The sequence below is a fragment of the Symphalangus syndactylus genome, chromosome 5 (assembly GCF_028878055.3).
Source record: "Symphalangus syndactylus isolate Jambi chromosome 5, NHGRI_mSymSyn1-v2.1_pri, whole genome shotgun sequence".
Classification (NCBI taxonomy): domain Eukaryota; kingdom Metazoa; phylum Chordata; class Mammalia; order Primates; family Hylobatidae; genus Symphalangus; species Symphalangus syndactylus.
Window position 1 is genome coordinate 120,354,842 of NC_072427.2, and position 26,928 is coordinate 120,381,769.

General features: G+C 38.4%; 1 protein-coding gene across 10 annotated transcripts in view; it reads left to right on the forward strand.

The window, feature by feature from the left end:
• The window catches only part of MYO5A (myosin VA), a 229,535-nt gene that overhangs the window by 187,439 nt on the left and 15,168 nt on the right, over positions 1 to 26,928 (forward strand). For 2 of the 10 annotated variants that reach the window (XM_055279175.2, XM_055279174.2), the window contains exons 29-37: positions 60 to 68; positions 2,421 to 2,521; positions 5,689 to 5,769; positions 8,468 to 8,666; positions 10,991 to 11,065; positions 12,327 to 12,420; positions 18,361 to 18,507; positions 20,797 to 20,951; positions 25,651 to 25,740. In XM_055279175.2, coding sequence (XP_055135150.1) covers positions 60 to 68; positions 2,421 to 2,521; positions 5,689 to 5,769; positions 8,468 to 8,666; positions 10,991 to 11,065; positions 12,327 to 12,420; positions 18,361 to 18,507; positions 20,797 to 20,951; positions 25,651 to 25,740 — 951 coding nt within the window. The remainder of the gene's footprint in view (positions 1 to 59; positions 69 to 2,420; positions 2,522 to 5,688; positions 5,770 to 8,467; positions 8,667 to 10,990; positions 11,066 to 12,326; positions 12,421 to 18,360; positions 18,508 to 20,796; positions 20,952 to 25,650; positions 25,741 to 26,928) is intronic. The other 8 variants (XM_063640681.1, XM_055279176.2, XM_055279178.2 and 5 more) reach the window with 6 other exon arrangements.

Genomic DNA, 26,928 nt, shown 5'->3' on the forward strand with positions numbered 1-26,928 from the left:
TGGAACTAAGGGTTGATTGTTTTCTTTGTTTTTTGTGCTTGCTGACTTGTGATTATCAGGATGACAAGGTAATTATACTTTTTTTTTTTTTTAGTAAATACTTCTATTTAATCCTAACTTTAGTTTACAAGTATCCCCCAATAAAGGCAATTGATGCTTTCTGTCCAAGTCTATTTTGATATTTTTTGATATTTGTAAGTGAATTTCCGATTTGACTCCTTCTGATTTGGGAAGTCAGTAGGGAAACAGTGGTTGTAATAGGCTCCGGTCTAGATTATAGAGGGGACTCCATGACTTCTAACTCATAGGCAGCTCTATGACTCACTGCCGTAGTTTCTGGTGGGCTGTCCACAGGCTGGGGAGGGAAGCCCTTAACTTGGAGTACACTCAAAAGCACCGGCTCTCCTGAGCTCTCATACCTACCAGTGGCGGGCTTTTTGGCTAAGGGTGAAGAGGAGCCTGAGGAGCTGAGCACACTGTTCTTTGCTGTCCATTTTCATCTCCCTGAGTGTAGAGTCCACAGCTAGAATGAAAAGTGGCTCGTGACAAGGTTGCAAAGTCAGATTTCTCTACCATATCTTGTTTCTCTATGTACTGAGTGACAGATATTGCTGGAATTTTCCTATATAACACAATGCTTTTAGAACTTCTGGTCACAGGCTTAAGAGAGACAAAGTTTGAGCAGTGAGTCAGGAAATTCCTAAATGCTGGTGGCCCAAATCTGATCCCATTCCCCAAGTGCCACTTTTTAGCTAAGGTAGTCAGAATGAGGGAAGAACTGGTGACTTACTATCCAGGAGAGAAGCATACTAAGAAGGCTTTCTTCTCTTGGATTAGCTAATTTGATCAAGTTACCTCATTTTCTAAAAGTTCAAAACCATACCATGTAAGTCCTGAGATATCAGAGCACACAGATAGCATTATTTGATGTAAACACTTGGGTCTTTGGAAGTTATTACTTATGGGTCTTAAAAATCTCAGTATGGCCCTTTATAAAACAGAAAGATTTTATTCCTTTCAGAGAAAGAGAAAAAAGAAGCTCTTTGTAAAACAGGTACTAAAATATTTACAAAACATAGCTAAAAAAAATACTCTGTGGTATTAATGGGAAAGATTTTTAAAATTCAGTAAAATGTAAACTATTTATTAGTATATTTCGTGAGATTATAGTTGATCTTCTCAGAGGAAGCATTTATAAACTTACGAAAGGATAGCATTAAGAGAAAAGTGGTATTTTTTTAAGGATTTTTAAAATACACATTGAAATTCAGAAACAAGCATTTGTAAGTCTCTAATTGGCATTAAAGTTATCTTGGAACTTGTCTTTAAGATCATGGTATTTGAAGTGTATTTTATTAAGTCTGTTTCATTGCAAGGCCTGAGCTTAGATCGTGTTTACTAAAGAATCAGACATATACTGTTTAGACAAATATGTGGTCCAAAACTTTTGAGTTGAATTTTATGTGGAAATGTTTCCATTTAGACAAAGCCATTGGGTTCTGAAGTATATTATTTTTTAGAAGCTACACGGCAGGGGTTCTTTTTTTGCTTTAAGTTCTGGGATACATGTACTGAATATGCAGGTTTGTTACATAGGTATACATGTTCCATGGTGGTTTGCCAGCAGTGATTCTTACCTCTTACTCTTGTCTAGAAAGATAGAGTAGCTGAATAGAAGGAGATTTTGAAATTACATTGGTTGCCAGACAGATTTGACTAAACGGAGAAAATTAAAAAGAAAATTAAAATATTGGCAAAAAAGTTATTTTTATATAAAATAATTAATAATTCTGACCTGCCAGATGTTTATTTCAAAAGCTTAAGTACTATGTTATATTATACTAGAGGAAAAAAGAACTGAATGTGAGAAAAAACTTAATTTTGCTGAAGCATATAATCTGAATACTACCTTCTTTTTCTGAGTTTTTAATGAAAAAGTGAACTTTATGTCAGACTTTCAGTGTTTTATTGGGGCATCTGCTCATTGTAACTAGTCAAGAAGTAGTAGAAAGAATGGCTTTGTACATTCCATTAAATAGGTGCCTGTTTATTTTTCTAATGCTGTATATACTATATTATATGTATATACTGTATAAAAATATATATATTTTTTCACATAATGTAAAACACATATATGGCCCATCAGTGATTTTATTTACAGGGCTGTGACACTCTAGAATCTTCTCACCTTTGTAGTAGAGTGCTAGTGTTTCTCAGGAGAAAAACTGAAGGTACCTCTTCTTAACTACCTGGGCCAAACTCCCCTCTGCAGTTACATGAGGTTGGGGCTGATGCTTTGGTGGGTCACAGGTGTGGTGGAGCACATAACCCCCGTCCCCCAATTATACCAAATAAATGTGTTATATGTCCAGAGCTTTTGAGTTGAACCTTAATACGTAAATGTGTTATTTCCCTGTCAGAATACAATGACAGATTCCACAATACTTTTGGAAGATGTACAAAAAATGAAAGATAAAGGTGAAATAGCACAAGCATACATTGGTTTGAAAGAAACAAACAGGTAAGTTGATCCTTCTTTTATTCATTTTGGTTTAATTGTATTGATCTTTAGCCTTCAAGCCAGCCTCTTGTACAGTAAAAGTGTTCATACATTCCTTTATATTAGACATTAACTGGCCTTCAAAGGGAATCCAAGGTTTCCAATGTATTTCTAGTTAAGATCTTCATTATAATATAAGGTAATAGTATTGACAAAAGGTGTCAGGGAAAATGTGCTTTAAATCAAAGCAAGATTTTAAAAATATTTGATGTCTTAGCTTTAAGGGGCTGCCTTGAGAAGAAAACCACCTGCTCAGGTCGTACCATCTTAGGTAGTCACTTTCATTTGTTATTCAGGATGGTTATTTGTGAAGGTTTGTAGGGGCAACTGCAGTTTTCAATAGTTGAAACTTAGGAGTGAAAAGAAGTGATGAGGTATCTGGAATCACTCAGTGTTGGCCATGTAACTCTAAAAGGGCACCATGACTTCTAGGATAGGAGAATGAAGGCTCATATCTGGAATTCCTCTTGGCCTTACTACCACCCTCCTTCCCAGCAAAGCCTTAGTCTGTTGGTCTGGGTCCCTTGATGGATAGTTTCAGGATTGGTAAACATACATACTTTATAAACTGAAGAATATTGCCATACAAAAAGTAAGGTGCAGTCAGCCCTCAATATCCATTGGATCCATATCTGTGGAGTCAACCAATGGAGGATGGAAAATATTTTTTAAATTACATTTGTACTGAACATGTACAGACTTTTTTCTTATTTCTTTTCTTTTTCTTTCTTTTTTTTTTGAAATGGAGTTTCCCTCTTTCGCCTAGGCTGGAGTGAAGTGGTGCAATCTCAGCTCACTGCAACCTCCGCCCCCCAGGTTCAAGCAATTCTCCTGCCTCAGCCTCCCGAGTAGCTGGGATTATAGGTGCCCACCACCACACCCGACTAATTTTTGTATTTTTTTTTTTAGTAGAGATGGGGTTTCACCACGTTGGCCAGGGTGGTCCCGAGCTCCAGGCCTCAGGTGATCCACCTGCTTCGGCCTCCCAGAGTACTAGGATTACAAGCATGAGCCACTGCGCCCGGCCCTATCGTTATTTCTTAAACGATACAGTATAACAACTATTCATAGAGTATTATAAGTAGTCTATAGATTACATATTACAAGTTTTTAGGTATTATAAGTAATGTAGAGATGATTTAAAGTGTACGGAGGATGTACATGGTTATATGCAAATAGTATGCAAATTTTATATAAGAGATTTGAACATCTGTGGATCTTGCTATCCAAGGGAGGATCTGGAACCCAATGGATATTGAAGGATGACTGTACTTCTTATCTTCTTTTATGGACGAGGGTGGAGAATGCTTATAAAAGTATTTGGTTTTACTTAAATTTTAATTTATTAGTTTAAATTATAAACATATGTTATATCTAAGAATGTGTTAATATAGAAAGCACTGTAATGTATCACACTGTTCTTCCATCCACTTAGCTATTCAATCACCAGTGTGCCTACTTCATGCCAGGCCTTGTGCCACATACTGGGAATACAGTAATAAGCAAGATAAATGCGGTTCCTACTCTCACTGAGATTATAGGCTGCTGGGGAGACAGCTGAGAGGGTTTGGACTTTATTCCAAAGATAATGGAATCCTCTGAAAGGTGTTAAGTAGGAGAATGGTGTGATGAGGTTTGATTTTTGGAAAGCTAGCCCTGGCTGTTATGTTAGAGAATAGACTGCAGTAGAATAAAATTGAAAGCGTAAAGACCAGAGAGTATTCCTGTAACCCAATGATTATGGTGACTTGGGCTTGGCTGGTGGCAGTTAGGATTGACAGAAATGGGACGTTTTGAAAGATACATAAGAAGACGAAGTCAGAAAGCTGTTTGGTTTATTGGATGTGTGGGCGAGGGATGGAGAAGCCTGAAGGCGACTCCGTGGTTTCTGCTATCTTGGTTAGATGTGGTGATACCATTTTGTGATTGTGCGACTGGAGTGTGGGGAAATGCGCAGTGAAGATGATCAGTAGATTTATACATATTGGATTTAGGGAGCCGGGAAAACATCCAGAGAAAGAAATCTATTAGGCAGTTGAGTATATAAATCTGTAGCCAGGAGAGATGTGTGTACTGAGATATAAATTTTGAAGTCATCAGAGTATAATAATACAATGGAAACCATGTAAATAGGTGAATTCTCTAGAGAGATGTGAACTCTCTAGATGTAAAGTAGAAGACAATGCCTGAATTTGGGTTATGTAAACATAACAACAATATAGCAGGAGTAAGAACCTGGACTCCAGAGTCAGTGCTGGGATCCACTACTTACCAGCTGTGTAACCTCTATGGGTATCTTACTTCTAAGCCTCTGCGTCTTCCTCTGCAATGTGGCAAATGACTTATGTTGGGTTACTGGAGAAACTGAATTAGTACATGTGAAAGAATGTAGAGCAGCATCTGACACCAAGCAAACACTCAAAAAATATTTTTATATTCTAAGTGGAAAATAAATGATTACTAACATTATCATTACTAATTACACGTTTTTAATAAGATGTGATATATCTCTAATATAGCAGTTTTTCCAGGTATACAATTAATTTTTAACACAAAAAAGCTTTTAAAAATCATGTCATAAAAGCTGAGAACCTCGGACATGTTCTGATTTGTGTTACTGCTCTAAGAATTTTTAAAACTTGTTTTTTAATGTGGGAAATTATGTTTTATTAAAGCTAAAAACGTTCCTACCTAGAAGACTTAAAAATTCATTTTGAAAAATATTATGAAGTTTGCCACACAAAGACAGTAGCTGAAGTTTTCGTTCTATATGTGTCATAACCTCTAATATAATATGTGATGTATTAGATCACTTTGCTAGCTGAATAAAACATCAAAAACAGAACCTCTTTCTCACCTTCCAGTCATTTCTTATTTTGCAGGAAAAGTAGCTCTACATCCTTGATTATTTTGCTTTAATTTCTACCCATTTTCATGTGATGTTACATGTTACTTATTTTTAAAAATTAACCAAAAATAATTTTTGTGGTAATGTCTTAAAGTTGTCATAATGAATAAAAACAAACTTATAAAATGTTGAAATACTGTGTGCTGCTGTTGACCATCGTCACCTCATCACCATCCTGTATCCTTTTGTGTTTTGCATTGTTGTTCCTTTTGCATGGAAGATCATCTGCTCTGGATTACCATGAGTTGAATGAGGATGGAGAGCTGTGGCTGGTTTATGAAGGGTTAAAACAAGCAAACAGGTTATATTTGTCTCCTCAAAATGGAATGTTATTAATTTGTTGTTTTTCTTACTAACAGTGACCTCCTGACTTTCACCCCTGTATTTCTTGTGCATCGATTGTCTTCTTGGGTAAATTAGTGTTAGTAATTGTGTTATTTGTCCAGAGCTTTTCAGTAAAACTAAGAACATTCAGCCAAACACCTTTTTTTTTTTTTTTTCTTTTTTAGACAGAGTCTCACTCTGTTGCCTAGGCTGGAGTGCAGTGGTGCAATCTCAGCTCACTGCAACCTCTGCCTCCTGGGTTCAACCAATTCTCCTGCCTCAGCCTCCTGAGTAGCTGGGACTACAGGCGTGCCCCAACACGCCTGACTAATTTTTTGTATTTTTAGTAGAGACGGGGTTTCACCATGTTGGCCAGGCTGATCTCGAACTCCTGACCTCAGGTGATCCGCCCACCTCAGCCTCTCAAAGTATTGGGATTACAGGCGTCAGCCACCACACCCGGTCCAAACACCTTTAAAAACCTTCACTACAAGATACTATTAAAGCTAAAATTGAATGATGGTGAATATAAGACACTTCCCTTCAGACACTAAAATTTTTGAATCTCTCTCTTCCAAGAGTTAAAAGAAAAACATAATCTTTCAATTAGGGCACAAACTATTGGGGGAGAGATTAAGATTTATTACTGAGACAGTGGCTTCTCATATCCTATAGATAGATCTACAGGATATATATATCTATGGCAATGTGGCTACATTTTTCTTTTCTTTTTTTTGACACAGGGTCTTGCTCTGTCATCCAGGCTTGAGTGCAGTAGCATGATCACGGCTTAATTCAGCCTTGACCTCCTGGGACCACAGGCATGTGCCACCACACTCAGCTAATTTTTTTTATTTTTTGTAGAGACAGGGTCTCACTTCATTGCCCAGGCTGGTATCAAACTCCTGGGCTCTAACAATCCTGCCTTGGCCTCCCAAAGTGTTGGGATTACAGATTTGAGGTACTGCGCCCAGCTACCTTCTTATATATTATTATCATGCTGTCTAAAAGCAAGATGAAATGCATGATTTGGCACTCTGTGTGGTTATTATGAAATTCACATTTGTGAAACAGCAAATCAGGAGAGTTTTCTGCATTGCTATAGCTCAGAATAATTACCCAAATTCAACACGTTAAATATGTTTGGAGGAGAGAAAATAAAATTGAAACAGCAGCACCTTTCTAACACAGACATTCATCTGCTCTAGTGATATTTGTCTTTAAAATCTCATTAAAATTCCATTTTAGTGATTAAATTTTTAAAATACTCAAATGTTTGTTCAAGGGGCTTCTGCTTATTCTGCTTTGTTTGTTCTCATCATTCATACTTGTCATTAACTTTGGGGTGTTATTGATGCAGATCTTTTTGAAATGTTTTAATCACTAAAATATTTTTAGTCCACTGTTAACAGTTTGCTTGCAATGACATCATTAAGTTTTACCCAGCAGTTGGCAACCAAGGGACTGGAATAAAAGAATGTCTTTTCTTTCTTCACATTGGTTAGTTCTTAACCATAACTTTGCATTTGGAAAAGAGTGACTGTAGAAGCAGGGGTGTGTGGCAAAGGGAGGATGCTCTGACTCTGGTGTTCTCACTGCCAATGCCTGGTCTGCCCTGTGAGCACAGCTGGCTGTATGTTTGCTTGGAGAAGCAATGTAACCACTTTGTTCGTCCTATTAATATTTGTGTTCTAAAACCACATCTTGTTAGGATTCTGTTTCTGATATGTAAGTTTATGGGGAGAAAGAAGATGACAGATCTAAAATGTATATAGGAAATTTCAGAACTATTTGTGTGGATTCAGGTAAATTTGTATATATAAGGCTGGAGTGGTGTTCCAGCCTTTCTGTCTTTCAGAATAGGAGTAGAATATAATTCCCTCTGCCTGGAATTAGTAACTGTAGTTCTGAAGGCACATTTAGTTAGATTGGAAGTTTGTAATTTTGGCCTTTATGGTGCAGAGTTGTTTTGTGGCAAAGGTGTACTGTCTATGCCAATTTAAATGCTAATTTATAAATGCAAATGCAAGGCAAATTAAAGCTGTTTTTTTCGATTGATTTTTTTTTTTTACATCCTCATTTCCTATGACCCTCTTTTTTTATTTATTTATTTTTTTTGAGACGAAGTTTTGCTCTTGTTTGTTTCCCAGGCTGGAGTGCAATGGTGCAATCTCAGCTCACTGCAACCTCTGCCTCCTGGGTTCAACCAGTTCTCCTGCCTCAGCCTCCTGAGTAGCTGGGACTACAGGCATGCCCCAACACGCCTGACTAATTTTTTGTATTTTTAGTAGAGACGGGGTTTCACTATGTTGGCCAGGCTGGTCTTGAACTCCTCGTCTCAGGTGATCCACCTGCCTCAGCCTCCCAAAGTGCTGGGATTACAGGCGTAAGCCACCGCACCCGGCCTCCTATGAACCTTTCAAGAGGACTAAAACTCTCCTGTTTCTTAGGGCCTCTGAGAACTTTATATAATGCAGAAAGACACAAATGTGAGAACATCTGTTTCTATTTCTGCTTCTTGTTTTAGTTTCTTGACTTTAATCAAGTCAGAAGATACACAGATACTAAAGAATATCTGCTTTTCCTACTCTTGCAAGTGAATGCGATGCCTTACACCCGTTAGACAGTGACTCGGGGTGTCATCTCCCCTTCCGACCCCTGTGTCCTCTCCACAGGCTCCTGGAATCCCAGCTCCAGTCACAGAAGAGGAGCCATGAGAATGAGGCCGAGGCCCTCCGTGGGGAGATCCAGAGTCTGAAGGAGGAGAACAACCGACAGCAGCAGCTGCTGGCCCAGAACCTACAGCTGCCCCCAGAGGCCCGCATTGAGGCCAGCCTGCAGCACGAGATCACCCGGCTGACCAACGAAAACTTGGTAAGGAGAGCTGCCGGGTCCACATGCTCCTTAACGTAGCCTGCCCGACAGTCTAGTTTCTTTTCGATCAAACGTGGGTTTTTTCTTGCTGGGAAAAACTCACCCCTCTGTACTTGTTACCCCTCTTACTCCAGCAGAGACAGAGTAAGGAAAATATAAATATTTTGGTAGGAAGGAAAAAGGCACAGGTTCTATTTATCACAGAGGGCTGAGTGCTCTTAGACCTGCCCTGGAGGCAGACAACCACCTGGGTGCAGGCTGGGCTTTTGATGGCCTTGAAGCTCAGGTGATCTGCTTCCTCCATTTCAGCTGCAGATCTTCTGCCATCCTAGGTTTATTATGTGATTGTCACAACTGAGACTGGGGACAGGCTTCCTTTGCCTTTGGTCCCCAAGCAGCCACTGAGGCCATCCCAGGCTGCATCTCTAGCAGACAAGTGGGGTTAAAGTTGAGGCTGAGAAAGGCGGTTGGCAAAACCAAGCAGGGGTTTCTGGCTGATGTTGGATGGAACTCCCAGGTCAGGGAGGTGTGTGTTAGGATTCAGGTTTACATATTTTCTGTTCTTTTAAGCAGAACTTGTATAACAAATGAGGAAATTGTTTTTTTCCTTGTCAGATTCTAAACCCTGGCATGGAGTCTGACTGTTTTCTTTTCTTTTTTTTTTGCTTGTTCCTTTTTTTTTTTTTTTTGCCAAAAATATTTTCTGTAATATTTCTTTCTCAGTCACATAATAACTTTTATTACAGATTTACAGTTTTTTGACAAATATATTTACTATATTAAAAATCCTTAAAAAGTGATAATTTCACATTTCTATATAAAGTCTATATTGTAGTGCTAGCCCGATTTTGAGAAAAGTTGTTTAGGATTGGTGGTGATTTGTGTCTTTTTTAAATTAACATTTTTAATGACCTATAATAAAATAGTATGAATTTTCTCTGAAGATTTAACAATCTGAATTATCCCTCCATTACTCCATTAGTGATAATTTACATTACAAATAGTTTTCTAGTGTCATTTATTCAACTTTTATATGAATTAGAAGCAAAACACAAAGATATTCTATTCACAGTCTGTATGAGGCTCCACCGTGGGAATGAGGGAGGAGGGTGGGGGCAGTGTGTGGGCTCTTTCCAAAGTGACTGAAATGTCACTAATTTGTGGGGAAAATTTTCTGAATCGTAAAATATTTTTGAAGTGTTATTTTACAACGCTCAAGTATATTGTTGCTTAAATTAAACTAACAATGCTTTGATGACTAAGTATTGCCGAATATACTGAATAATATAATGAGTTGATTGATTGGCATACAAATTCTGTGCTTTAAATTATTGTTTTAAAATACAAGGTGAAATCGTGAAATAAAGATGCTTCTCAGTGGCAGATTTCCAGGGTTTTTTCACTAAGTTGGTCAGACATTTCCCTTGCAACCTTGTTTGCAATATTAATTTTCTTGGCAATTTTTCATAGCTAATACAAAAAATAGACTAAGCCCCTATATTCTAAGCTAATAGAGCCCAGTTAATGAATTTGAGTTTGGGGAAAACCCTTTGTAGGTCAGCTGCTTCTCCTGCCATCACACTGACTACTAATTCAGGAGGATGGATTCAAACATAAGTACAGGAAATGATAGACTTTTTCAAAATCATTGTTTTCTCAATCTTAATTGTGCATTTCTATAAGAAACACTTGAGTAGGATATTAAAGCCTAGCAGGAGACCTGGGCTTAGTGCTCTTGAAACTCTACCTTGCCCACCTACCTACCACCAACACAAAACACAAAAATGATTTTTCTACCTCATCTAGTGAACAGGCTTCACAGGCCTCCCCCATGCTGTCTTTCAGCGAAGGAGGATGCACAGCTTCCCACCAGCCTCTCCAACTTCACAAGCTAACATTGCTGTTATTCTCACTTTTATTATATTTGCCTCCCCTATTCTTGCCACTGCTGCTGGCAGCAAAAAAAAAAAAAAAAAAAAAAAAAATGCAGCAAGTTGTGAGCATCATGTGTTGGGGAGGCTGGGAGTAAAAAGGCAGGAGGTTGGAGGAGGGAAATGACAGCCTTATCTGGGCCTCCTAAGTGATGGCATCCTGGCCACAGCCTCTTTCCTTTGATCACACAAGAAACATCTGTACATATATAATTAGAATAATCTATACGAGAAAGATAAAAGGGTAATGGAAGGTGACAAATCAGAGCCTTTTGAGTATATATAGTTTCACTATTTGTGTTTTAAAATATTTTAAAATTGATTTTGCTGAAAGATAGCATTTCCCTCAAAGACACAGACAAAAACAAATATCCATTGTGCCTGTTTTTTCAGTATTTTGAGGAATTATATGCAGATGACCCTAAGAAGTATCAATCATATCGGATTTCCCTTTACAAACGGATGATTGTATGTAAAACCATAGTGCTTTTCTGCTGTCTTCCTCGCTACTTATAGCCCTCTGTAACTGAAGAGCACACTGCTGCCTGCCCCCTCCCAGGAAGTCTCTTCAAAATTTTCACAAAACCTGTTTCTCCCCACAGCTGTTTTTTAGCCATTGGTGTCACCTCTATCAGTGTCCTGAGTACATTGTCACGTTTGGTTTGTTATTAACACTAGGCTTACAGTGTGATGGAAGCAAAATGTGATTTGAAAGATCACGTAAAATCCAAGAAGCACAACTTAACACTTTGAAGAGATAGCAACTATTCCCTTGAATGGTTGGCCTAGTAGCTAAATCTACTCCTGTCTAAACTGGAAAATGAATATTTGTATTTGGAATGCCTTTCTTCTCCATAACCTGCATAACAGACTACACACATTGCTGACTCATAGCCCTTCCAAGCTCTTTCTGAGCCTACTGTTGTCCACTTTCTTTTTGATTGAGTTTTTAACCATGCCTGTCATTTGAGCAAATTCTTTATTAAATAGCCAATAATCATGGACTTTTTTTTTACCTTCCTCCTTAAGTGTACTGCTTTTGTTTCTCTTTTTGCATAAAGCATTCATAAATACCCCTTTATTCTGTATAAGCAAAATTATAGCACCTGCAAGATTTTATAGATGCCTTATGCCACTTGCCACTTTGGTCCTAGGTAAGCAGACCACTCTTTATCCTGTTCTTTGTGATTATTTTTTTCAACTTACCTTTTAATTCCCAAAACTTCTGAACTATTCTTAAGTTTCAGGGCTAATTTTAGAATCTCATAGGGTGACTGTCATAGAGACAGTGCTTCATACATGGGGAGTGTCAGTTCCTACCTAAGTTCAACCATTCTTTCACAAACCTTTTTGTGCATTCATCAAAATTTATTTTTGCCTAGTCAGTCCTTTAAAAGAAAGCATTCTACTGGAATACCAATACATTTTACAAAGCATTCAGTTGATTTTCCCACATGGAGTCTACTGGAAAGACTCTGCAGTGAGCCTGCTGTCCATCACGCTGTAAAGGATTTTATTGTGTTGTATATTTTAACATATGGCTTTTATTGTAGCTGCATTTCCCATGCCTGCCAATTTTAGCCAGGTGGTGGCTCCACCATTGAGCTCTTCTGGAGCTTTTATGTAAAACTAACAGTGTTGTTTCTGTGATATTGTGTCTATTTTCCCTTGATGCATTTTAGAAGGCCTGTTTCGATCTTTCTGATATATTTCTCTCTTTGATCTTTAGGATTTGATGGAACAACTTGAAAAACAGGATAAGACGGTCCGTAAACTGAAAAAACAACTGAAAGTATTTGCCAAAAAAATTGGTGAACTAGAAGGTATTTAAACATGTTTTTAACACAGTTGCTGAGTCTTGGTTTGAGTCTTGGCCTAAAGACTAGGCTATATAAGTGGCCTAATAGAGGTTTGCATGCAAATATTAGGGATAATAACAAAATATGACTTGGCAAACCTAACCTCTGTTGAGTAGAAATTTACATTTTTAGATGAGGAAAAATGTTCTTTTCATGGTAGTAATAATTTACAGATTTTACTCTGTAAGTATCTAATGAATATCTTCTATATGCCAGACAATGTGCTAGGCAGTATAACATAGGGGTTAAGAATGTGGATTCTGGAGTCAAGCTTCTTGGGTTCAAATCTTAGCTCTTCTACTTATTAATCATATGATATTGGGCAAATTTCTGAACCTCCGTATGCTTCTGCTTTCCCATCTGTTAAATTAGAAAGGTAATAGCATCTATCTGACATGGTTTATAAGGATTGAATGAGCTATTAGGTTGGTCCAAAGGCAATTACTTTTAATGGCAGGAACTGCAAATGCCTTTGCATCAACCTAATAAGTATATTACACTTAGAAAAGTTACCGCGCATAGTAAAAATGCTTCATGCGACTTAGTTATTAGTTACTACCATTATTCTTAGTATTAGGGATACTAAGATGAGTATGACAGAGTCTGTCCTCAAAAGAACTTACAGTCTAATGGAGGAAAAAAAGAGAAGTAAAAAAGAAAAATATGAATTATGATGATAAAGAAATAAGATTTTTAAAAACATCTCATGATTTCTATATGATGATGATGAAAAAATTCCTTGAGAAATAACCAAATATCAGTTGTTGTTATTATTTATATACAAATGAATCTCATCTTTTCTATTAGTGTGTTTACGTGTTTATTTGTTAAGAGTTATAGGTACAGGGATCTAGCAGTGAACAAGACTAAGTCCAAACTCTTTTTTTTTTTGAGACAGAGTCTTGCTCTGTTGCTGAGGCTGGAGTACAGTGGTGCAATCTCGGCTCACTGCAACCTTTGCTTCCCGGTTTCAAGCAATTCTCCTGCCTCAGCCTCCTGAGTAGCTGGGATTACAGGTGCATGCCACCATGCCCAGCTAATTTTTGTATTTTTAGTAGAGATGGGGTTTCACCATGTTGGCCAGGCTGATCTCGAACTCCTGACCTCGTGATCCACCTGCCTCAGCCTCCCAAAGTGCTGGGTATAGGCGTGAGCCACTGCTCCCAGCCTAAAGCCAAATTTTAAGCTTATTTCAATGTTCTCACTGCTTAAGGGATTTTGAGACACTCTTTGGAATAGCCTTCAAACCTGTGTGAACTGTTAATCATTTTCTCTCATTGTCATTCTGCATCTAATTCTTGCTTGGTTCAAACAGTGAAGATTCCCCATCACTGAGGATGTTCAAAAGAATCTATTATGATTAACTCCAAGTGTGATTTTCATTCCTCCAACATGCCAGGCCTTGTCATAACTGCTCCTTCTGTTTGGTCATCCTACTTCTCCTGGTTAAGTCCTGCTCAGCCTGAGACCAGAGTCATATGTCACATCCTCAAGAGCAGCCTTTTCTGATTACCCAGACAGACGTTATGGTTCTGCTCTCTGTGTACCACAATTTGGCTGACATCTTTTATGGTCTTCACTATGTCGTATTTTTAGCAATTTTTCTGTTTGAATTACTGGCTTCCATAGTAGACTCTGAGCTTCCTAAGCATAGGGAACATCTCTGTTTCCCTTTGCTTTCACAGCACCTAGCATAGTGTCTGCCCTATCTCATAATCATTCCATAAATGTTTGTTGAGTGAATGAGTAAGTTTCAGAAATATTTATAACATGGCAACATGGACATTTACTTTGTAAAGAATATTACTCCGTTGGATGTACAAATACTGAAATATTTGTTTAGAAATCAGAAAGATTATTTTATAGTTATACTTTATATATAATCCTTTAGCATTACATGAGTCATATATTACATTAAAATTTGAGCCTCCACATCACACACTCACACACACGAGCTATAATGTCTATTAGCAGAACTTAAAAATCTTTATTCAGAGAGCTTTTTGCACTTTGCACTAATTATATCATGAGATGATAATCAGACAGCAGAGTATTTGTTTGAAAACAACAGATTTTAAGTGCATTAACATGTGAGATTCTTTTTTTGTTCAACTCCTAATGATTCCTTTGCCATACTTTAGTAAATTTTGATAAACAGAAAAGCCATTCATTATTTTACATAATTTTTTATTAGTTTTCTTTGATATGTATATTTTTTAATTGAAGAGATGGGTTAGACTATTTTAAGATATTACTAATCTTAAGCCATTGTCAATCAGCAATCAACCTCATCATTTAAACTATCCAGACAGCTATAAAGCTATAAGTAGCATTTGAGAATAGCAATTCATAGATCAAACAAAAAAGACATTATAATAGTTCTTAAGAAGAGTTACATTTTGAGTTAAGTGATACATATCTAGAGGATGAAATGAAATAGATTTATGTGACTTGGGCACTTGCTGAGTGCAATGTCCCTGCTTCTACCCCAAATAAAGAGAATCAAGGTGACACTTTTCATCTTCGTATCTGCCTGTTACACAGAAAATACAGGCACCTTCTAATAACTAAACGTTGTCTTATACTTTTCTTTAAATGTATTGCAACACACTTAAATCCTTTTGGTTTAAAATAGCACAACTCTTGCCTCCTCCTGCAAGCTACATTTAATTAAGGAGGCTTTTTAAAAAGCCAACAGAGACTTTTTTAAAAAATGCTAGCATATATAATTTTTAGCAGAAACTGTATAGCTAAATGGAGAGTGTTTCAAAATTTGATCTGCTTTGTGCTATATTTTCACCCATCTTAATTTTCATGGAATCAAGAAATTAAGACCTGAAAGTATTCTAGAAATCAATTAGTTATTTCATAAGAGGAAAAAACTAAGGCCTGTAAGTGACCCATGGTTGCAGCAGGTGAGATGGCAGGACTAGAACACATACCTTCTAAGGGCCACTGATTTCTCTCCTTTGTGTCAAATTTTCCCACAGAAATCTTCTACTTATTAGGAATTTATCTGATTGTCTCAAACTTGAGATCAAGATCTTCCTGGTGCCAAAAGTAAATTTTTTTTAAACTTTCTAATTTTCTTTCCTTTTTGAAGACAAAAAGGTTCCCTCAAGTTTATAAAGAATCTAGAAAATGAAACTAGAGTCTTCGTTCAGGTGTTCCTAGAAGAATGGATCATTGGGCTCCTCAGTCTCTTTGTGCTCCTATAACAAAGTACTTGAGACTGGGTGATTTATAAAGAACAGAAATTTATTTCTCACAGTTCTGAAGGATCAAGCCACTGGCAAGTTCAGAGGGTCTGGTTTCTGCTTCCAAGATGGCAGGTGCCTTGTTGCTGGATCCTCTGAAGGGGATGAACGCTGTGTTCTTACATGGCAGAAAGCGGAAGGGCAAAAGGCTTCGCTAGTTGCCTCTTTATTTATTTATTTATTGAGATGGAGTTTTGCTTTCATCACCCAGGCTGGAGTGCAGTGGCGTGATCTCGGCTCACTGCAACCTGTGCCTCCCAGGTTCAAACGATTCTCCTGCCTCAGCCTCCCAAGTAGCTGGGATTACAGGCACGTACCACCACGCCCGGCTAATTTTTTGTATTTTTAGTAGAGACTGGGTTTCTCCATGTTGGTCAGGGTGGTCTCGAACTCCTGAACTCAGGTGATCTGCCCGCCTTGGCCTCCCAAAGTGCTCTGATTACAGGCATGAGTCACTGCGCCCGGCCAACATTTTATTTTAGTTAGTAGATAATATTGCTAAATCAATCAAGGTTATGTTGAACTGACATCTATATTTCATTTGTGAGCTTTGCAAAGACTTAAGTCCCTAGGGAGAATTCAGAGGCAGAGAGAAAGTTTTTAATGAGTGTATGGCAAATTTTGTCTGACATTTTTATACAGCACCGAAAATATCCTGGTTAGAGATTTTGCAAAAGGAAGGTGAAGCTTCCTTTTAAAACATAAACTTTCTTAGTAAAAATATCCATCGTATTTCACAAATTCTGAGATGCACAGTGTTTCCCATTTCAACATCTCTGAAATTGGGGTGTATCTTACAATTGTTGATGTGTTATAGTTTAGTTGGCAATTTTTTTTTAGTGTTACATAAAATACTGTATTTCATTACCGATAGCATCATAGATTTAATAAATTAGTAGGTTTAAAATATGCTCTTTGGGTTACATGGAGTCCAAATATGTGCATTTATTGATAAACCTAGTATGTTGAACTTGTTTTCTCCCAGTTTCTCCTTTTGGAATTGTACCTGCGGCTTGAAAGTTACTAGTGGCGTAGATGGCAGGGGATTTATTGTTTTGTTTTTTACACGCAGCTGCAGGTTTATGATCTGTAGAAGCCACTGTGTGCTGCTTCAGAGGTCCTTGTGGTGTTGTGTTTAAACTGACACCAGAAATTATGTAAAACCAAACAGTTGGAGTCTCCTTCTCTCTTATATGGAAGAATATACTTTAGAGTTAGTCCTGTGGCTTTCATACTGGATCATGCATATGAAAAACTAGATTATGGGAGATGGCCATAACCCTGATCTGTCCAATCACAATCTGACCACTCTTTAGATATCATAGTGTTGCTGGATGGTGGTGACTTCACCTAAACCAGATTTTCAGCGCTGATAGTCCCAGTGTGTGCTGCTGCAGCATGAGGTGGACGGTGTGTCACCAGGCTCCGTGCCACATAAGCAAGAGCACTGGCAGGTACTGATGTTCTCTGTGATAACCTCTTCCTGTGGGCCTGCCTTCTCAGAACTAACCCAGGAAATTACCCAGAGTGACACAAGAAGCACTACTGACACCTCGTGGAGTCAGCAATATTAAGCTTTCTAATGTTTTTGCATCTGATCTGCATTTTGTTTGACAGCAATCTCAGAACTCAAACTTAATCTGCCCTTAAACAAATCTCTTAACCACTCTCCCTCCCTGTAGATAAAAGGATAAAAAACCTGGTTACTAGCCTGTATCTCCACAGTGGCTGTGGTAACTCATAGGTCCCTTTACTTTTTGTTGGATTTCCCACTCAAGTCTCAATTTTGCGATGAAATTGGAGACTTTTTTTTTTACCCTTTAGCATAATTCTCTAGCTGCTGCCCTTGACAATAGTGACTATCTTTAACATCTGAAAGCATTGTAAACCAGTGGTCGTACTTCATTGATTGCAACTTTGTAAGTAGAATTTTTAACATTCTATTAAAAAGAAATAAACAAAAAATAATAACATTTAGGAAATCATACTACATAGAGATAGTTTATCTGTTCATGATTTCTCTAGGAATGAGGATGGCAGGAGAAAATTAGGTCTTTGCCATATGAGGCCTTTGTGAAAAATAATGCATTTTGGACCAAGTGGTATGAAGAAACACTCTTCTACCAGCTATCTGTATGTGTTTTGAACTGACTGTAATGATACATTTAAGTACATGTTCTTTTGCTTTTAATGGCTAAAGTCATTGAGCCAAGAGCAAGGGGGAATTGTTTCTGCTCCTTCTGCCCCTTTGTAGGATATTGATTGTTCCTCCTGTGAATTAAAGTCAAAATATGTTTAACCATTTCTGATTAGTATCAATTAATTAACAAATCTGTTAAACCACTTACTTTTTGGACATTTATTAAAAAGGAAGCCTTATTACATAAAAAAAAGGTTTTGAATCATGTAAGATTATTTGATGTTAATTTACAGTTAGGAGTGGCTTTCAGAGTAAGATTACCATATAATTTTGCCATCTGTTCACCCAATTTTAACAGAAAAACATTATTTTAAGAGGAGGCAATTAAGTGGCAAATATGGCAAGTTTCAGTTGTTGTAGAATGCATTCAAAATTATAGGAACTTGGAGACCTCTCATGTTTTTTATATGGAAAACATTTTCTCCTCCTCTCTTACTTCTTGTAAAGTGGGCCAGATGGAGAACATATCCCCAGGACAGATCATTGATGAACCCATCCGACCAGTCAACATTCCCAGGAAAGAAAAGGATTTCCAAGGGATGCTGGAATACAAGAAGGAGGATGAGCAAAAACTTGTTAAGAACCTGATTCTGGGCAAGTATTTTCTGCATTGGATAAAAGTTCCTTCTGGCACATGGGTTAATGGTGGGAAAAACTAGTCACTAGTTTTTGAGATATTCAGCATAGGTTTCATTAGTCATCATCACATACCATGTATTCTAGTGCTACAGTAGTGTTCTGACCACACCAAGCACTTTCACTCCAACTGCAGGGACACGTGCCTCAGACCCACCTACAAGGATTGCTCAAGATCAGGTCTTCTCAGCCCTGGCTGCACATTAGAATCACCTGGAAGCTTTGAACCATACTGATGTATCTCTCCCTCTTGCCCAGTTAAATCAAAATCTCTAGAGAGAAGAGCCTGGCAATGTCTAGTACTTTAAAAAAACAAAAACAAAAACCCTCAAGGCCAGCCTCGGGAACATAGCAAGACCGCATCTCTCCAAAAAAAAAAAAAAAAAAATTACCCAGGTGTGGTGGTACATGCCTGTAGTCCTAGCTGCTCAAAAGGCTGAGGTGGGAGGATCATGTAAGCCCAGGCATTCAAGACTACAGTGAGCTGTGATTATACCACTGCACTCCACTCTGGGCTACACAGCAAGAGTCTTTCTCAAAAATAAAAATAAAAAGCTTCTTAAGGGATTCTCAAGTGTAACCACAGTTGAGCACAACTGCTCTAGGCCATTTAGGTTCCTGAATTTCAATTTTTCCTTACTCCCCTAGAAAGGTTTGCAACTAAACAGGTCAAGGATGGCAGTGTAATAATAGGGAAGAAACAAAAAAAGGAAAAGATTCTAACAAAGGAAGGAATGGACAGAATAAATGAGATGAGAGTGGAAGAAGCATTTCAGAGCCGCACACTGCCTTTAAGATTGGGTGTGAGCCCGCTGGCTTTGCAAGAAGACTTTTTAGAGGGTGGTGGTAAATGATTAGAGTGTACACACCGTAAGTTGTGGAGTGAAAATCCTAAAAACCTCTCCTTTCAGCCTTTGCACAGCATTCCTCCCGCCAGGTGCCAGGGTGACAGCAATGTGATTGGCACTTGTACCTGATGGAATGTTCCTGGCATTAAACTTAGTACTATATATAGTTGCACAGGTGCTTAAGTTTCAACATGAATTTCATTTAGCAAAAATGTTAAGGAGCCACTGGTTTTTAAGCATGGAATTAACAGATTTATCAATTCAGCAAATATTTAATGAACTCTTATCATGTGCCAAGCATTTTCTAGGTAATGAGCAAAGTGAAGTACCCAGTCTCACAGAGTTTACATTCCAGGGGAGAAATAAAGAAAAGAAGATAAACAAATATATGATGGAGTGAAGGCAGGTGTACTGGTTTGTGTAAAATTGTCAGGAAACACTCTTTGGTAAGGTGATCTTTGGACAGACACCGAAGGAAGTAAGCAAACAAGTCATGCTAATATCTGAGGAAAGAACATTCAAGGCAGAAAAACAGTAAGCACGTAGGCCCAGGGCAGGGAGCATACCTGGCATGTTTAACCAACGGCAAGGAGACCCATTTGGAGCAGAGTAAGCTGGAGTGGGGAAGGGGAATAGGGCCAGATCCTATGCTATGGTGAGGATTTTGGCTTTTATAAATGCATGACATGAGAAGCTGCTTGGAGGATTCTCAGAACAAGAGTGACGTGATCTGACGAACATTTTCCGAAAGAATGGCCCTGATTGTTGTATGGAAAATGCACTACTGGGGAGCGAGAGATGAATTAGGGAGGCCAGCTAGGGAGCTATTGCAGCAGCCCAGCAGGAGATGATGGTGGCCTCCATGGGACATCTGTAGCTGGTAGAAGCAGTGAGAAGTAGCTGGATTTTGGATGTATTTTGTAGATAGAGCCAACAAGGTTTGTTGATGGATTGGATATGTGGTATGAGAAAAGAAAGGAGTCAAAAATGAGGATGAGGTTTGTAATCTAGGATACTGAAAGACTGGAGCTGCTATTTATTTACTAAGATGGGGACAACTTCCAAAAAAGTAGGTTCCTTAGAGAAGCAAGAGTTTGGTTTGGGAGAGGCTTAGTTTCATGTGCCTGAGCAGAGTTGTCAAGAAGGTAGTTGATAGTGAGACTGGAATTCAAGGGAAAAGTCAGCGCAGGAGATATCAGTTTGGGAATTGTCATTATATAGACATGCCCCACACTCCAGAATTTTTCTACTTAAAGAGCTATTAAAATACACTTTTTATATTACCTACTTACCTTGAATGATTGAACGCTTACATGACAACTGTGCTTTTATATCTCACAATGCGTGCCTTGTGAAAATGTTCCATGTTATATAAAATTATTATTTTTTCTTTTTTTAGAACTGAAGCCACGTGGTGTAGCAGTCAATTTGATTCCAGGATTACCGGCATATATCCTATTTATGTGTGTTCGACATGCTGACTACCTGAATGATGATCAGAAAGTAAGGTCGTTGCTAACATCAACAATTAACAGTATCAAAAAAGTATTGAAGGTCAGTTCCTGTTCAACAAAATTCTCATCATGAATTGTTAATGATGACAGAATCTGCACTGATTGATTTTCCTTCCTTAGAGTTTAGCTAAGTTGCTTGTTATTAACACTTTCCAATTTTTATTTACTTATCTATTTTGAGACAGGGTTTTGCTGTGTCACCTAGGCTGAAGTACAGTAGTGCAATCTCAGCTGACTGCAGCCCCAGTGCAATCCCAGGCTCAAGCAATCCTCTCAGCTCAGCCTCCCAAGTATCTGAGACCACAGTTGTACACCACCATGCCCAGCTAATTTTTTAGGTTTTGTAGAGACAGGGTCTCACTATGTTGCCCAGGCTGGTCTCCAATTCCTAGGCTCAAGTGATCCTCTCCCTTTAACTTCCCAAAGTACTGAGATTACAGGTGTGAGCCACTGCACCCAGCCACTTTTCAGTCTTGAGTGAAAACTTCCACTGGAAGAAACATTCTTCCTTGAACATGTCTATCTGCCTTCTTTCAAAACAGGGCTCAAGTTGAACAGTAATCAAAATTAACTTGACATAACTGCATTTTAATTGTGCAGTAAACTAAGTTTATTCATGGACAGATATAGTTTGAGGTTTTACTTAGAACTAAACAATATTTAGTAGAGGGAACGTGATGCTGAAATTAAAATAGATGTTAAATAAGTTTAAGATATGGCTCATTCATATAAAAAGATGTCTGATAAAACATTACAATTTTTCTTCCAACTTTTTCTCCACCTCACCCCATAATTTTCCCTGTTACCTAAAATGCCTGGTTCCATGTGGGAAGCAACACACAGATGCTAATCAGAGAGGAAAGACTTGGAAAAGACAGCAAAGTTATATAACTGAGCAGAAAGCCTACACAACTCAGTAGTCACTGAGTCACCTTGCATAATCCCCCTCTTGACTCCAGAGAAACAGTGAGCACAGGCTTAGTTTTAACTCAGTGTTGCTGTGAGGAGCTAAGATCATATGTTCCAGGTACTTTACTTTCCGATTATCAAACTTAACGAGAGCTTTTAGGGTAAAGATAAGTGGATAGTCAACATGCCAGTGGACTCTTTCAAATCTAAGACTTCTTTTATGAACTTAAAAAAAAAATTAGGTAAAACATACATAACATAAAATTTGCCATATTCACCATTTTTAAGTGTACAGTTATGTGGCATTAAGTGTGTTCACATTGTTGTACAGCCATCACCATTATCCATCTCCAGAGCTTTTTCATTCTCCCCAACTGAAACACAGTACCCATTAAACACTAACTCCCCATTCCTCCCTCCCTCAGCCCTGGGGAGCGAACTTTTGATAAATGCTGGTTATCTGTTGGTCCCTATTGTGCAGATACTTTCTGTAGTTAACATTCTACAGTGGTTACTAAAGCATGGAGTTTCTGAAGATTTAACATTTAAAAATTGATGAATGTCTTCCCAACATAACTCATTTTATTTTTAGTGTGTTGATGCAATATTATACTTAGATAAACTACAAGTTTTGCTACTTCTTAGGCCAACTCCTAGAGAGAGAAAAAACTAAATCGTAAAGTTTTCTTTCTGTCATCATAATTGCAAGAAGATACTTATCTGGTTTGACTATTGTACCAAATTCTGTAAAGATTAAAAATGAGTGGGCACTAGAACATAACACTCTTTAATACCATTTAAAATTAATGTGCATTTGTCTCACATCCCAGTTTTGAATTGTATGTTTGTGTTGCATACCTGTTTCAACTTTGGCAACTGGTTTTTTGCTATCGGCCCTAAGCAGCATAACTAGCCAAAGATATGTAGAGAATCCATACAGTTTTTAGCTTATGATCATTTCTAATAAATCAAAAACTGCAAATAGCTTTGAGTTCAACTTGTTTTCTCTATGGGATAGAGTAGGAACTAACATGGATTTATTAATTTTGATCAAATACAGCTTGTTTATTGCAAAAAATACTACTTCGGCAAACTCAATCTAGTAACCTCTTAGGTAAAGAGTTGGAATTCTATTTTAATTTTTTTTTTAATTTCCAAAGAAGCAAATGTTCTTTTATTTTGAAGTAATATAGAGTATCTCATTTTCATAAGGACAGAGGATACCCTTAGTGTTCAAATTGTATTTGTTGAGTTATTTTGTTTAAAAGTGGGCTGGGTGCTGTGGCTCACGCCTGTAATCCCAGCACTTTGGGAGGCAGAGGCGGGAGGATTGCTTGAGCCCAGGAGTTTGAGACCATCCCTGACAACATTGCGAGACCCCGTCTCTATAAAACATAAAAAAATTAGCCAAGCATGGTGGCATGTTCCTTTAGTCCCAGCTACTTGGGAAGCTGAGATAGGAGGATTGCTCGAGCCTGTGAGGTCAAAGCTGCAGTGAGCCATGATCACGCCACTGCACTCCAGCTGGGGCTACAGACAGAGTGAGTCTCTGTCTCAAAAAAAAAAAAAAAAAAATGGTGGCTTAGCAAAGGCTAGAGCCCACTAATGAAAACAGATGCCGGATTATTTCTAGAATGAAGTCTTCTCCTTAGGTTTTAATCACTTTTATCTGGTAACTCTTTTTTTTTTTTGAGATGGAGTCTCACTCTGTTGCCCAGGCTGGAGTGCAGTGGCACAATCTCGGCTCACTGCAGGCTCCGCCCCCCGGGGTTCACGCCATTCTCCTGCCTCAGCCTCCTGCATAGCTGGGACTACAGGCGCCCGCCACTTCGCCCGGCTAATTTTTTGTATTTTTAGTAGAGACGGGGTTTCACCGTGTTAGCCAGGATGGTCTCGATCTCCTGACCTCTTGATCCGCCCGCCTCGGCCTCCCAAAGTGCTGGGATTACAGGCTTGAGCCACCGCGCCCGGCCCTGGTAACTCTTTAGTATAGGTGCCCTTACATCCAGCTGGGACTGTTCTGAGGATCTCTGCAGTTTGACTTGTGTAGATGTCGGTGAAGACGGTCTAGATTGGTGCTTTAGTGACACTCTCCCATAGCCCAACAGTGACCAGCACAGTTTCCCAATCTGCATTCATTGTCTTTGTCAGCTTAGCCCAGAGCCTCCACTAGGAACAGCTGTAATCCAGATTTTTGGAAGAGGCAGAGTTACTTTTAGTCAAATCTACACTTAAGCTATAAGATGATTTTCTGTGTTTGGGAATGCAATAAAATTGTATTTACTGGCAGTAAATAGTTGATTATTTGGTTTATTTTACTCACAGTCCTACACTGGAAGACTGCATACCTAGGTCTTTCAGAGGTTTACTTAGTGGTAAACTCAGGGCCTGAGCTCAGAAATTCTGTCTCAGCTGAAAAGACTTCGTTAGGTTTCATATCCTCTAGGATTTTTTTTCTTAAAATCTTTTTAGGGGAATATTCTACAAAATTTAAGGGCTTTTTGTACTTTCTTAAAAAGGAGATTTTATTTATGTAAAAAAAAAAAATGATATAATGAGAAACCCATCTTTCCCCATGATATATCCTGTGCACTTTTACTGCATAAAGCCACTACCAAGAAACCAAAGGCAGATATTCTCATACAGCTTCTAAGAACCTGGGTTTTGTTGTGATATAGTAGTAGAGTTATTGGAATATATGATTTCATGCAAAAAAAAAGAGCTTCTAAGACCATTTAATGCTAGGCACCTGTCCTAGGTAAACTATTCTGGTTTTCCTTTGCAATGTTTTCTGAGAAAAAGTGCAGGCAAACATTGATATTTCTGTGACTTCGCATATACAAACTGGGATTAGTTCATCCAAATGGTTTAGTTTACAAATGCATAGTCCTTCCAAGTATGTCTGCCATGAAGCCCCTGGGAAGTATTCCCAGCCCTCACATCTTTTTCAGGCACAATGAGTCTCTCTTCTTTCTGCCATGGTGGCCCGGTCCTGGTGAAGAGCCAACCAGCTTTCCCCTGACTGTACTGCCCAGCGCAGGACTTCTTCCTTCTCATTTCTGGATTCACAGCTCAGAAATTTTATCTTATTACCCTTGACAAGATTTTTAATCTAGTCTGGGTTTAAGTGCTTCAAATTCTTTTTCATATTATTTATCACAATATTAGTTATTCCTCTTTTTGCTTTTAGTTCTGATTCCCATCATTAACCCCAAGGGGGACATGAATTTGGGCTAGCTGTGGCTGGGTGAATTTTTTTTTTTTTCTTTTTTGAGACGGAGTCTCGTTCTGTCTCTAGGCTGGAGTGCAGTGGTGCAATCCTGGCTCACTGCAATCTCCACCTCTCGGATTTAAGTGATTCTCCTACCTCAGCTTCCCAAGTAGCTGGGATTACAGGCATGTGCCACCACACACAGCTAATTTTTGTATTTTTAGTAGAGATGGGGTTTCGCCATGTTGGCAAGGCTGGTCTTGACCTCCTGGCCTCAGGTGATCCATCCGCCTCAGCCTCCCAAAGTGCTGGGATTACAGGTGTGAGCCACCACGCCCAGCCGGGTGAATTTTTTTCTGCTTAAAGGAACAGCTGAATTCACATCAGTTTAATTTTGTATGCCAAAAAAGTGAATGGCAAGCAAAGCAACAACTAATGAACCTGGTCACTGACATTTTGCTAGCAATGACATAAGACTTTACAGCTGTAATGTGATTTATTTTTATAATTGTTTATAATGGTAACTGAAAGAAATGGGTCTTTTGGTATCTGTCCAATTTTTTTTTAGGTTGTTATTTCCCTAAGGAAAAGGCAAGTTTAGACTTATTCTCTCTTTCAGAAAAGAGGTGATGATTTTGAAACCGTCTCCTTCTGGCTCTCTAACACATGCCGATTTTTGCACTGCTTGAAACAGTACAGTGGAGAAGAGGTGAGAAAACCTTGATTACAAAACCAGCATGCTATACTTTCTCTGACCTTTTTAAGGAAAAAATGTAAAGGCACAAAATGTTTAACCATTTATTTATTTAGAAACCCAAATTCAGAGGTATCGTGGAAGTTCATTGCTTTGTTTGATGTTCACTATCTATGAAGCAGTGATTTGGAGAAGGACAGTTTCTTCTTTACATTGTGAGAAAGCATAGAGAAAAATAAAATGAGCATTGGTCAGTGAATAGTTACCAGAAGTAAAACTTTTTGTTAGTATGTTTTAGTGGGCATTTCAAGAGCTAATATCAGAATAGTGAACTATTTAAAGAAACTAATCAATTTTGGCTTGCCACAATACATTAAAAGGTGATCAAAAATCGGGGGGGAGGGATAGCATTAGGAGATATACCTAATGTTAAATGACGAGTTAATGGATGCAGCCCACCAACATGGCACATGTATACATATGTAACCTGCACGTTGTGCACATGTAACCTAAAACTTAAAGTATATAAAAAAAGAAAAATTTAATATTAATACTCTTGGACAATAAGACGACCTTAAAATCCTTTAACTCTAAAAAAAAAAAGTGATCAAAAATCATGTCTTTCAATTTGTCCAAAAAAATGTCTATTGTTTTTGTTTGTAAGGATATGTTCATTAGTTGTTTGATAGACTTCAAATATTTCAAAACTATGTGGAATATTAATAATGACTATTTATTAAGGGCTACTTTAGTATGTGTCAGACAGCACTTACTGTATATGGTGTTATTTATGATCATTAATTCTTACGGCATCTCTGTGAGGTAGGAATTATAGCCTAGTTTTACAGATGAGGAAGCTAAGGCTCACTGGGGCTCATTGATTTGCCCAAGTCCTCTTGGCCACAAGGAGCAGAGCTGGGATCCTGGGTCTGGCACTGCTAAGGGCCCATGACCCTAACCAGCTGCCCTCCGTGCCTCCCATCCCTTTGCCAGGAGGGCAGCAGAGAAGGTGCCCAGCAGCACTTCCTGAGCACCGACAGGCAGATGATGGGAAACACAGAGATGAGCAAGGCCTAGTCCCTGAGAAGATGGGGCCAACAGACCAGAATCCCCCAGAGGGGTCGTTGACTGCATCCTGTCAGTCCCCACTTTTGGACCAGTCATTAAGTAGGTGGTAAGGAGGCAGATGCTTGGCTGTGGGGA